At 41.6% G+C, this 13,435-nt stretch overlaps 1 protein-coding gene across 7 annotated transcripts in view; it reads right to left on the bottom strand.

The window, feature by feature from the left end:
• Nucleotides 1–3,831: 3,831 nt before the first annotated feature.
• Nucleotides 3,832–13,435, bottom strand: part of CHN1 (chimerin 1) — a 159,680-nt gene continuing 150,076 nt past the window's right edge. For all 7 annotated transcript variants that reach the window (XM_053267170.1, XM_053267178.1, XM_053267188.1 and 4 more), the window contains 4 exons: nt 11,796–11,873; nt 9,955–10,092; nt 8,040–8,145; nt 3,832–4,944 (listed from right to left, as the gene is read on the bottom strand). In XM_053267170.1, coding sequence (XP_053123145.1) covers nt 4,773–4,944; nt 8,040–8,145; nt 9,955–10,092; nt 11,796–11,873 — 494 coding nt within the window. In that variant the 3' untranslated portion in view covers nt 3,832–4,772. The remainder of the gene's footprint in view (nt 4,945–8,039; nt 8,146–9,954; nt 10,093–11,795; nt 11,874–13,435) is intronic.

Consider the following 13,435-nt stretch of genomic DNA (forward strand, 5'->3'; position numbering starts at 1 on the left):
ATCGGGCCACCTCGCTGATTATCCTTGCTTCTAGATCATTTATGAATGAGTTTAAAAGCACCGGTCCCAATACAGATCCCTGGGGGACCTCACTTCTTACTTCCCTCCATTGTGAAAACTCTCCATTTATCCCTACCCTCTGTTTCCTGTCCTTCAACCAGTTAGCAATCAACACATGTACTTGTCCCCTTATCCCATGACTGCTAAGTTTTCTCAGGAGTCTTTGATGAGGAACTTTATCAAAAGCTTTTTGGAAGTCCAGGTATACTATGTCAACTGGATCGCCTTGATCCACACACTTGTTGACACTCTCAAAGAACTCCAAAAGGTTTGTGAGGCAAGATTTACCTTTGCACAAGGTAAATCTTGATATCCAGATATCCAGGTCAATCCTGGATATCTCGCACCCCTTCTAAACAGCCTTCAAAGAGGTAGCTTTCCTTACTTCTTTGATAAGGAAGATGTTTCCACAACTTCAGTTGTGAGGCAGTTATAGTAGGAGCCAGACTCCTGGGCATCACCATCTGAATTTATGGTTGCTAATCCTCTAGGATTGGTGACTATTGAAAGATATCCTGGATATCTAATTTTAATAGCTCAATATTGTGAAAAAATATTGAAAATGATAGTGCAGTCAGAGTTGGTACCCTGATGTGAACTTGTTTCAAAGAAGGCACAGGTGGCAAGGTCTGTTGTCTTAACTTCAACTGGTGGCTCATGTGAGGAGGGATGGTCCTGAGGGTCCCGGGCCATGTAAGGCTTTAAAGGTTAAAGCCAGCATCTTGAATTGGGCGTGGAATTGAACTGATAAACCAATGCAAATGCCACAGAACAGACTGAATATGTATCCACTTTCCAACACCTGTTAGGAGATATGCAGCTATATTTCCATGAGATTTTTCTTCTCCTGGGTAGTAGGTAAAAAACTTTTTTAAAAAAACTGCAAGTGGAAGTCAAGAATTTTAATACATAAAACAATAGTACAGATAAAGCATTTGCTTGCTTTGGGTGACTAGGTGTCTAAGGATTTGTATGTCTGCTTTTAAAGTCATGAGCATTTCCTAGGTTGCACAAATGTATAGGCTCCATAGCCCATTGAACAATGGTGGCACTTGGATGGGGTTAGCTAATCTATCCAGCACAACATATAACTGCAACCAGTAACCCAGTGGATCTTTGTGCATATGGATGCACAGTGGCTCAGATATGCACATCAGAACTCTGATGCGCATATGGCATTTCTGAATGTACAAGGGGTTTCTCAGTTCAATGCCAGGGATAGCTCCATGCAAGCATCTTCATTGCATTCATTGTTGTCCTCAAGACTGGGTGAGTGAAGATGGAGAATTTAGCCTTAATTGTCCTTCTGCTTGTAATTTGCTCAACTGCCTCCAAATCAGTCTGCATTCTTCTCCATGCCAAGGTGGAGGGGGGCTGTATCCTAAGGAGAATGAGAGAGGTCTTGTCTAGGCAAATCTACCCCTTAGTGGAAGTGGTCTGAGAGCAACCAGATTTGGGACCTCTGACTATTAAGGAGAATCTTTTCTAGAAATTGATCAGACTGCATGTAATGCCAACAGACAGGACCCAGAAAGCAAACACAGTGTAGCATCTTGATGTTTATATAGCTTGGAGAGAAAAAATTGACAACAGCACAACTCTGTGAGAAATGGAAGGGGAGAGAGGTACCTACAGACTCTGTGGCAGCCTGCTTTGAAATAAGTAATCGGATGGCGGACATTTGGTTGCATATTTTGTCAAAGCTTGCCAGTGAGCTTCTAGTATTATATGAAACCATATAAGATAGGAGAGCTACATCAAGAGAACTACAGAAATGGAGATAGCAATTAACTTGCATAATTTGCTAAGCCACACATAACTCAATGAATTATTTATCACTTTAGATCATTTCCCTCTGATCTGGAGGGTGAAGAGGGAGTTATGAAGTCACCATTGAAAAATTTAAGCCTGAACTATGATTTGGATTCATTTAGTTTGGATTGTGGGTTGTGCTTAACTAGTCTGGCTCACATGTACACTACAATCAAGTGTAGATTTAGTTGGGAAAATGCACCGGAAGTTATTAAATCTCTGTTTTTATTTAATACTGTTTCAATTATTTAGAAGACATGCTGTAAGAGAACTGAAAAATGGTCTTGATGAAATTGTTTTGCCAGTTAAAAGGGTTATTATTCCCAAGCAATGCATTAAAGGTGTCAGCAAACAAGAGTTCAAGCACAGGTTCAGTGCTGCAGGGAGGGGAGTGATGAGCAGGAGTTTAAGTGGAGAGCAGGTCCTTACCTGCTTGCTGCCACCCCATGCAGCTTCCTGCTGGGGTGGCGCATGTCTCAAGTATCTGCACGCGGCGCCAGCATGCACGACATCTGTGCATGCGCAGGTGCCATTTGCATGGTCAGCAACACCATGCACTGAAAGCTAACAGAACCACGCTCGTCATACACAACGAAAACAGAGCCAAGCTCATAGTGTGGTGCCTTGTGGGATTCCTCCGTCAGATGGGTGCTCTAGGTGCCCGTCTCTGTATCTCCTTGGGCTGTGTGCCGCCCAAGAAAACACACAATCCCAGCAGCTGGGTTAAGTGTGTGCTCGCTCCCTTAACCTTGGCTAAGAGCCGGGCTAGGAAGTGGGGCTAGGCTGGGCAGATGCCAGGATCCACGTGGATCCTGGCGCTCCACATAAGCAGCCTCTGAATCTTATCTCATTGCACTGGTACAATATATAGTGGCACTCAGCTAAAGCTCCTGTCCTCTGCCTCCACTGCACAGGCACATCACTGTACTGACAAAACAAAACAATAGGGTATTTTTAGAGGTTTTAGAGAAGAAGAGCTGCATGGTTCTGTTTTAGTTGTCTTGCACTAGATGCCACGTTTAAGTGAATCAGCACAATCATCTGCTGATGCTTCTAGAGCTGAAACATCAGCAGAAGATGGAGCAGATGATGTCACTGCTTATCATTGAAGTTGTATCCAGCTAGCAAATTTTCTTGCAGGATTAAGAGGGGCAATTTCTGTACTTCCAAGAGAGAGAGAGCACACAGCACATGGATTGTAAGGGTGTGCACAAACTGAGTTTGAGCACAGGTTTGGCACCATGCTGAATCTGTGCTGGGATCGTCTGTCTCCTAGGGCTGCATGCAGTCCAAGGAGAAACAGAGAAGGGTGCATTCCCCACCACTCATTGGATGGTGCTTTGCAGAATATCTGGAGGGCATATCTGAAAATGAGTCCCAGCCTCTGTTGATCCATGCTGCCAGGAGCAGCGTGAATAGTGATCCACACTGCTCCTGGCAGCGCAGATAGTGCGGGCATGCGGCTCGTGTGCCAAAGACACCGCGATTGATAATTTGAGGGAAGGAAGGTTGAACCCTGCCTCCCCCCACTGCTCACCCTCCCCACCCCATGTGAATGACCCCACAATGTCCCATTATGCTGATTCCTCTGTTTCAGTAAAGTGGTCTATGTAAATTGCTTTGGGAACTTTGGTTAAAAAGCAGTATATAAATATTTGTCATATTTGTATACACTGCTAATGCACAGTAGAATATAGGACTGGGAGCTCAAATCTATGCAGAGCTAAGTGTGCTTGATTTTGATTGAGCCTCATGATTTCAATAGGCTCAGGCATGTCTAACTCCACATGAGACTGGGCTGTATCCAAGCACATTTATTTAAGAACATGCCCACTGAAAACAGCAAGGATTATTTCTAAGCAAACATGCTTAGATCAGGCTGCAAGCCTCAAAGCAATGAAAAAAATGCAATGAAAAAGAAATGAATGCAATGGAAAAAAAACCTACAGCCAGACTTGATAAGATTCTAAAGCAAAACTTTAATAAATTAATACGCATGCCCAGTAAAAATACAAAATGACAATTCAAAACAACAACAAAGCAATCCTCATTCATTCAGTGTTGCCATTTGTAACCGGAACCATACAAAAAGGCATTACTTAAAAGTGGCAGAATGTGGAGCAAACGACACATTACTTTAAGCACATGCTACGCAGCTGCACGCTTACTTTTTAAAAATTTCTTACACAGCATGAGTGGGGCCCCAGGGGCTGCTATTTGACCAGGGATACAAGTTCCCATTACTGACAATGGAAGCTCTCTGGTCAAAAAGCAGCTGCTGGGGGCAGGACAGCGTATGCTTAAAGTAACGTTAGGCTTGACCCTGTAGTTCTGGTAAAGAAATTTACTCCACCATTAAAAAACAGTTTACCGAACTTAAGCAGAAGGTATCCTGCAATTTAGGAAAAGAAAGATAGGTGGTGGTGTCAATGAATAGCCAGAGGTCCTGTTTCACAGCAATCTGCTTTTCTCCTCTGAAATATCAGAAACCAATTATGGAACATAAAAACAAATCCACAACAGATTTACACATGCCAAAGTACAATCACAGACTATTCCAGAACACAGATGCTGTGCTGTTCCTCTTGTGTCCTTTTGCAGCAGAAGCCACACACACACAAATGAACAGGGAGCAGATAATATAAGCTTAGATTCTCTGTACCTTGATGAGACACCCAGTCTGCTGGGACTGGAAAGTACAGTATGTGTTACTCTTTTCCCAGTGTTGACTGAATGGTGCCACAGAAGCAACCTAATAAGCATCTTTCATACATCAAAACCTCACATTAGCAAGTCAGCTACAGCAGCTGGCTCAATTATTTGAAACGATTCCTTCATCATTCCCGGAGTTTTGTTGCTGTCCATTGAAAACATATGCACACCCACACCTATGGTAAAGTTCAAAATAAAATATCTTCATTTTTTATAAGCATTTCCACCACAAGTCTCTGGTAACGGATATCATTCAGGGCGGCCATGGCATCTAATTCTGGTGCACGCATAAGCGTTGGTCCAAAAACAATGCCAAGATTCTCAGCATTCATGAGATTCTCTTTTTCATGGAGCGTTACCCTGTAACAAAGAAGAATGGATTAAACTGCAAGCTACTGGAATACATTAGCAACTGCCTGACTTGATCTCATTGTGAACATGGAGCTGAAAACTTTAGAGGTGTGTGTGTGTTTATGTATATATACAGAGGTGCACCTAGGTGATTTTGGAGCCTGGACCTAAGAGCCTTTGCCCCCCACCCCCTGAATCTGTAGGTTAAGCATCATTTTGTAACATCTAGGTTCTTGAGGGCACAAACCACACCACCCAGGACAGGCTAAAGAGGATTTGGGGGCCCCAAACTTCAGTTTGGGGAGAATAATAAGACTATCAAAAATCTAAAAGTTCCTTTACAGAACTACAGTTCCCAGGATTCCATAGTTGGAAATCTTTCCAGGGCCCTGCCAAATCTTGTGGAGACAGGATGCTCTGTAAAGCAATAGCCATAGGGCAGAATGAGGAGTGAAGGCTGATCTTGTGGCTAGGCTATGGTGAAGCTACCAATAAGTCATTAAAAACCTTTTGATCTTGAAAAGTGTGCTGCCATCATAGACAAGTGCCAAGATACCTGGCCACCCCTTTAGCTGTTTGTCTGCATCTGATTGTAACTGATTAGATGCAATAATTAGATGTGAGCCCAATGGCTTGGACAATTCATTGTCACTAAACCTAGCCAAACTCATACGGGTTGTTGCTAAAATGCCATTATGGGTGCCTAAAATGCCATTATGAGTGCCTTAGAGGAACAATGAAAACCCAGAAGTTAATGAAGCCATGTGCCTTTCTAGAAACTCAAATGTTCCTGTTCATTGACAATCAGATAAACAATAGAATGTAGCACTAAACCATACAGAGCATATGCCGTCTAAAAACAGTGGCTGACATCCAGAGCAACAATCTGGAGATGTAGCACAGCTACATCCACATGCAGAAAAGCTGCTCATAATTCAGCCACAGTCTTCCTCAGCAGCTGAAGGGGGATGGGGGGTGGGTGAAGAGGGAAATTTTCACTGTACTTCCCTGCCCTCAAAAGTGTCCATTGCCTTCCAGAAATATGGCCCTGGGGGGTTGTGCAGCCATCAGGGATGTATTTCTGAAAAGCAAAGAAGCAGGAGAGAGCAGTGGAAATTGGGCTCCCTCCCCCCTGTACAGGAACTCTGCTGCTTGGAAAGACTCTGGCTGAATTAAGAGCAACTTCTCTGCATGGAGATGCAGCTCCGGAAGTCAGCCAATGCACCGATACTATACATACTATATATAGTCCATGAGCACAGTGAAAATAACCACCTCCCTCTTTGCACCAGCTTTAATGATACAGCACACAAACTATTGCCTTGAGAGATGGTGGTTTGTTTTATGGCAGTTAATTGCCTCTCTTGGACCAACAAATTCACATTTGTAAATTAGCTTGTGAACAGATTAAACAAGGGTTTTGGCATACATTACTGGTTTACAACTCAAAATAAATCCCATTAAGGATACTTATAAATGTATCCTTAATATCCATTGTTGGCAAGTGCATGAATTATAAACAAAAAATGAAATGTATTTCTCTTTTCCATGGAGTCTTGTGTGAATAAAATTATTTCAGACATCTGTAACAGTAAGCCAGGAACTGCTAGATATTGGGCATGATGTTCTGAAGCGATTCCAGCTCTGCAATTTCTATTTATAGTGACTCCAGATACAGTTAGCTGACTGACCAATTGAATTTGATAACAAGACATCATTAGCTGTTCCCTCACAGCAACACATCTTAGTGAATATGCCTATAAAAGTTTAAAGCTGCCCTGTGCAGGGTACGTGAAGCCAATAAGGCTGACTTGTTCCTGCATTTTGGTAGTTATGAGAAAAGTCTAGGTTAGTTTTGTAGCAAATGTGGTGGATCTTCTAGAAGCTTTGTGCAAAACCATATTCTTTAGGAATCCAGCATAAACATTACTCTTGGTTCTGCACTGCTTTCCCCTTCTTTTGACTCAGACATTCATGTTGTTTGCATTTATATGTTTTACATTAACCCTGAGTGCAGGAGAATGCTGCAGGGACAAGGAAGCCCCTTTGCACAGGCTTCTTTTCTACTTGTGAAAGCCAGGAGCTTTCCCAGACAGCGGGCTTAACCAAGGGTTTTCTGCAAGGTTTTACTGCGAGTTTGAAGTTGTCCCAAAAAGCCGACGCAAAAAGTGGATTTTTTTTTTTACCTTGGATGTAAATCAGGCTACACTCTAACGTGCGATGGAAGACCCAAATTGTGTGCGAAGTTATCCCTGATAGCTCGTAGAGATTTCCGGGTAAATTTGGCCAGTATGTGAACGCACACCTTCATTCCGGAGGAGATGTGAACTAAAAGCCGGGTGTGAAAAACTTCCTGGATACAACCATAGTTTCTTTATATTGTGATTAGGAATTTTCATCTTAAGGGGATTTATACTACTGGTATATTTTAAAACAAATTTTAAGTTATACAAACTCATTAGAAATTATATCTCTAAAGCTACTAGAGCTCAAAATGCTCTCTCTCTTGCTCTCTCTCTCCTTCTCCTTAAAACCTAATTTAAAGGACCAGTTCAGACCTGCATAATGAGGTGGTAATGACCCCCAAGCAGAGATGGTAACTACATGTTTCACAAGGGGATAAATTCCTTTGAAGCCTGTCACTGATGTAAACTGTGCTTGTAGGAGTCATTTCAAACACATGTTGCCTCAAGTGAACCTTGAAAAATGGATTTTACTCACAGGGCAAATAAGAGTTGGTGGCGGGGGTGGGGGGATCACTTTTCATTGGGACAAGTATGAGAGAAAAGTTAAACCCTCTTTCCCTCTTAAACACGTCACATGTGGATCAGCTCCACCTCTCCCAGCCATTGCTATTTCAAAACGTTTGCACATTTGCCCACCTCTGTTGTAATGCTAAGTGCAGCACTTAATGGGAGTGGACAGAAGACCTGGTTGCCTCTACTGATTGTCCACTAAAGAAGGCAATGAGAAAGGATTGACCTCTTCTGGCCCAACTTACATCAACCACCAACTTGTTATTCTATCTTATGTAGAAATGAATGGATAAGTGCACATTCACCCAAACACCAGTTTGGTGTTCCTACATTAATGAAATGGTATACCTCTTTAAATGTGCCATGAGATACCGTAAGGTTTCACAGTGTGCTGGCGGCAGTAGTTTCAATGCTTCATGAAGTATTTCCAGCTGTTCATCAGGATCTGTGGTTTCTGAAATGGAAACATCTGACCATCACATTTATGCAAAAAGAAGAAGAAACATTAGGTCTGAGGAAATGGAGTCAAATCTTTCCAATTAATTCTAGCCTAATGTGGGGAATTTCCACTGTTGTCCCAGAGAATGACACACATGAAATAGGCAAGGAAGTATCTTCCCTTTCAGCTTCAGTTTCCATGCTCCTAAATACAAAGGAGACAAGTTGCAACCAATTAAAACAGCTCTAAGCAACGTGTAACACTAGCCACAGTGCAAAGGCAAACGTTTCACTCCATCGACGTAAGTAAAATATTGTATGCACTGTGAATGAGCACATTCCTAATGTGAGGACCGCATTTCTGAGCAACTGAACTACATGATGTGCTGCGTGGAGGACAGGTCTATCAGTGGCTATTAGCCAAATGAAGAGACTGTATTACTGCTGGATACTGGATGCTGGGGTGACAAAAGGGGAAAGCTGTTGCTTTCATGCCTTGCTTGTGAGCTTCCCAAAGGCATTTGGTCACCTGCTAATGCTGGATCAGATGCACCTCTGGGCACTTCTTACATTCTTCTGCCTAGAGCTGTTACCATCTCTTGGGAAAACCTCTGCAACACGCTGAAGGCATTTCTTACCAGAATTGCTGAAAATATTTATATTGCTTATGAACTTGATTAGAACTGAAGCTAGCATTTCAGCTTTTTTTTTAAAAAAACCCTAAACCTTATTTTCCAGTCTTCAGTTTTGCCTGAAGACCACACTGAAGCGTGAAAGACTGCATTCTCTTTTGACAATGGATGTGGGCAATTTTATTTATTTGTTTGTTTGTTGGACACATTTTTATATTCCCCAAATGCAAGTCCCTGGGCGGTTCACAATTTAAACACACAACAATTAAAACGTTAATACAATTAAAATAATTTAAAATACAGATAAAAACTCTAAAATGTAAGACTTTAAAACTATAAACCAAAAGCCTGACTAAACAGGTCTGTTTTCAGGCCCTTCTTTAAAACATCTAATTTTGTTAGGAAGTGCATACCAAAATCCCAGGGCAACCCTAGAAAAGGCCTGGTTTTGAGTCGCCACCAACCAAGCCGGTGGCAACTGTGACTGGACTTCCCCAGATGATCTTAATAGGTGGTGGTAGAGGTGTGCACAGACTGTGGTCTGAGCTGCAGGGCAGCAGCATGGCCCTGGCCTCTGCCCTGCACAGGATCTCAGGCAGAGCGCCACTGCTTGAGGCAGCTTGCAGGTGCTGCCCTAACGTTGGTAAAGGCAAAGTGTGCCGTCAAGTCGATTTCAACTCTGGCCCCCACAGAGCCCTGTGGTTGTCTTTGGCAGAATACAGGAGGGGTTTACCATTGCCTCCTCCCGCGCAGTGTGAGATGATGCCTTTCAGCATCTTCCTATATCGCTGCTGCCCAATACAGTACCAGCGGGGATTCGATCCGGAAACCTTCTGCTTGTTAGTAAAGCATTTCCCCACTGCACCACTTAAGGTGACTAATGTTGGTAAGCACCTGTGAATTTATTTTTAAAGGCAACATACAATTCCATAAGGTGACTGGTTGTTTCCTACAGTATATGTGTATTACACTGTCTTGAAGAATACTGCCAATATTGCTAGCTTCCACTCTTTAAAAGTGACTATCTGGCAACACTTTATTCTAACTTACATATTTCTGGTGTATCTCCACAAGTGACTTAATTCAAAGTAAATGAGACATATGAAAAATCCAGGCAGAGTTTTGCCAATGTATAAAAAGTACTGCAAGAAAAACAAAAAGACATTTAAAAAATAATATAATGTAAGGCTTACTTGCAGATTCTATAAACTTTGGGTAGGCATCATATGTGATTAGTGGAATTGGCAAATCCCTGAAATACAGTTTAAGTGCACCTGTGATAATATTGATATCTTCATACATATTCACAGAAATATCTGCTTTTTCCCCATCTGTGTATAAAGAGAGGAAAACACAATGTAGAAGCATATACTGTAATCAAATGTAGAATTTCAATGATATTTAAGACACAGCACAGCCATGGCTTGTAGATCCAAAGCATGAGACACATTTTTGAAATGAAAGTATTTTGAAATTGAAGATCCCTAGTGTAGACTGATGTCAAATGTTCTGTAAGTTACTTTTTGGAGAAAGCTGATCAAATGGTTTTGAGTATGTTTGTCTTTGTTCTATGATGTTGGAAATGAAAGGTGTACTTCATTCAACCTCTACTGAGCCTAAGTTGACTTCTATGGGATTTGGAGAGAAGTCATGTTTGGCAGATTGCCCTTACATTAAAAACAACAAAACCCTCTAACTGTAAAACTGTACATAATGACAGACGTGAGGCTACTGACAAAAACTGAATTTACATTCATATCCTACTCCTTTCCTGGAAGATGTAGTTTCACTCATCCTACTCCATGTTGTCATGTCATGATTTCCCCTGCCCATACTTCACAGCCATTCTCATTGGCTGGTGCAGGCAGTGGGATGGTGGGAATGAAATCCACATCAGCAAAAACCACTGCTTATGGACTGAATGGGAAGGCTCACTTCATCTGCTGCTGCATGGTATAGAGGTCCTACTCTTTACTAATTTGCCACCATAAAAGGTCTTTTGTGCTCCTGTGCTGTAATGGGACATAGGTTTGAGCTCTAAGATGATTTCTCCTTAAACCAGCCTGGTTTTCTATTGATAACAAGCAAGGCACCAAAACAATATTCAAGGTAGAAAGGGTGGGCTTTTCTTTTCTTTTTAAAAGGAGGCTTGCCAAGTCCTCTGCTAGATTTCTTCCCAGATGCTGGGGTTCTATACTGGAAACTTTACAGAAGTGATAAATATCAGAATCTGTAATTCTTCCAGATGTTTATTTCTATAATAGGCTCGCTTTCCATTTAAAAAATAAAAAGAAACCAGAGCATGCATACATCACTCTCTCTCTCTCAAATTGCTGGACCTAGGATGTATTATTTTATTATTTTCTATTTTACATTTTAAAAATAATAATTTGCTTTAATTTTTCCAATCTGCAGCAGTGCATAGCTTTGAGCTTGTTAATATAAAAGTGAAGAAGGTCAAAGCTATGCGCTGCTGCAGATTGGGAAAATGAAAGCAAATTATTTTTTAAAATGTAAAAATAATAGCTGGTGGGGGGTGGGGTGGAAGAGTCTTCATTCCTACTAGTAAATTAGTACATTTTACTAAGAATCTTAATAACTTTCATCTCCTGTTATTATTCACAAGAACAATTGCAAGTGAGTAAGCCAGACAACAATTAGTGGGTAATCACACAATCTGCTATTGAGAAGTGGACACCCCCTCAGTAATCAAGGCCGATTCAGATTTTCAATACTTGACAACCTTTACAATGGCTGGGATCCAAAGAGCTACTTTAGGTGTGCCAAAGGGCTTTGGCGTGATTAGAAAGAGGTTTGCCTTTTTTCTTTGAAAATCAGGCCTAGCCTCTTCACCGCACTGTTTCAGAAGCTGCTTCCGAAATTCTGTTCCGTTTCAAAAGTGGTTTGCCGTGTGGCATGGGGTGTGTGTGGGTAGGGCAGAAACACAAGTGCAAATTCCCTTTGGACGTGCAAAAGTAGTTCTTTAGCCAATGAGTTGGATGCAAAGTTTGTAACCCCTTCATAAGGAATATACCTCGGTCAAAAGCCATTTTGACATCTTCAATTAGGTCACTGAACCCAGATACTCTGTAGAGTCCTTCAGAATTGAGACCTGTTCAGTAAAAACAAAACAAACATAAAATCCAACTAGAGTAAACTTTAATATTTATCCATCTGAAAGTTGGATTCTTGACTACTAGCAATGCATAAATCTGAGCTGGGTTTTAAAAGCCTCATTTTTCTTTCTAAGCACAAATGTCACAGTTAGCTCTTACTCCAAAATAGTCATGTTATGATCAGCATCCAATCATTTTGTAAAAGCATATTTATGATAATAGTTCCTGGAATGCAGAATATGTCATCAAATTACAAAGGAATTTGAAAACAAACCACTCAAATCAGTATATTTAAATGCATTTACATATATTTAAATATGACAAGAACAACATTAAGCAAAGAGTCATTAGACAAGGAATGACTTGGAGGAGGCAATTGTATAATTACCAGAAAACCTAAATATAAATGCATACTTTACTGATGGAAGCTCACAAAATACACTGGGAAGAGGGACACTGTAGGGATGTTCTTGAAATACGTTTCAGCATTTGAATTGCAGCACAATCCTTTTAAAACTGAGGGCTTCCACAGTCCCTTTAACATGGAGGAGAGAAGGTCCATAACTGCTCCTCTTCTGCTCGCCGCCATTTCCATAATTGCAGTGCTCCCCTAAGCTATGATTGCACTCTGGCAGGACATCTCCCAGCTGCCCCTGCACGACGTCGGCATGCACATGGCCTCCACACATGCGTGGCAGCCATGTGTGTGTCAGCATCAAACAGGGGCAGCTGGGAGATGCCCCACTGGTGCGCAATCATAGCTGTGGGGAGTGCTGCGATTGCAGAAGTAGTGGCGAGCAAGGAGGAGCAGGTATGGACCTGCTCTCCTCTGTGTTAAAGGGGCTGTGGAAGCCCTCAGTTTTATTATTATTTTATTTATTATTTATTCAATTTTTATACGGCCCTTCCAAAATCACTCAGGGCGGTTTACAATTAAAACAAAACCATTAAAGTCAGTTAACAATTAAAACATAAATTATAAAACAGCGTAAAACAACAATTAACAATTAAAATATCATAAAACAGCAATTAAACAATTAGAACAATTAAAAAACCCTAAAAACCAGGTTACAACATTAAAACCAATTACAACTATTTAAAAACCCTGTAAGGCCAGGCCAAACAGATAGGTTTTAAAGGCTCTCCAGCAGGCCAATAAAGAATTCAAATTGCAGATTTCTGCAGGGAGTGCATGCCACAGTCCAGGAGTGGCTACAAAGAATGCCTGCCTCTGAGTCGCCACCAGATGCACTGGTGGTAGCTTGAGATGGACCTCTTCAGATGACCTTAACGTGTGGTGGGGATCATGCAGAAGAAGGCACTCTCTGAGGTAACCTGGACCTAAGCCCTTCAGGGCTTTAAAGGTAATAACCAGCACTTTGTATTTTGCCAGGAAACATATTGGCAGCCAGTGCAACTATTCCAAAACAGGCATAATATGGTCTCTCCGAGTTGCCCCAGAGACCAGAGTGCTGCCGTATTTTGAGCTAACTGAAGTTTCTAAACTTTGTACAAAGGCAGCCCCACATAGAGCGCATTGCAGTACTCAAGCCTGGAG

Source organism: Hemicordylus capensis, chromosome 1 (genome assembly GCF_027244095.1).
Source record: "Hemicordylus capensis ecotype Gifberg chromosome 1, rHemCap1.1.pri, whole genome shotgun sequence".
NCBI classification, from domain to species: domain Eukaryota; kingdom Metazoa; phylum Chordata; class Lepidosauria; order Squamata; family Cordylidae; genus Hemicordylus; species Hemicordylus capensis.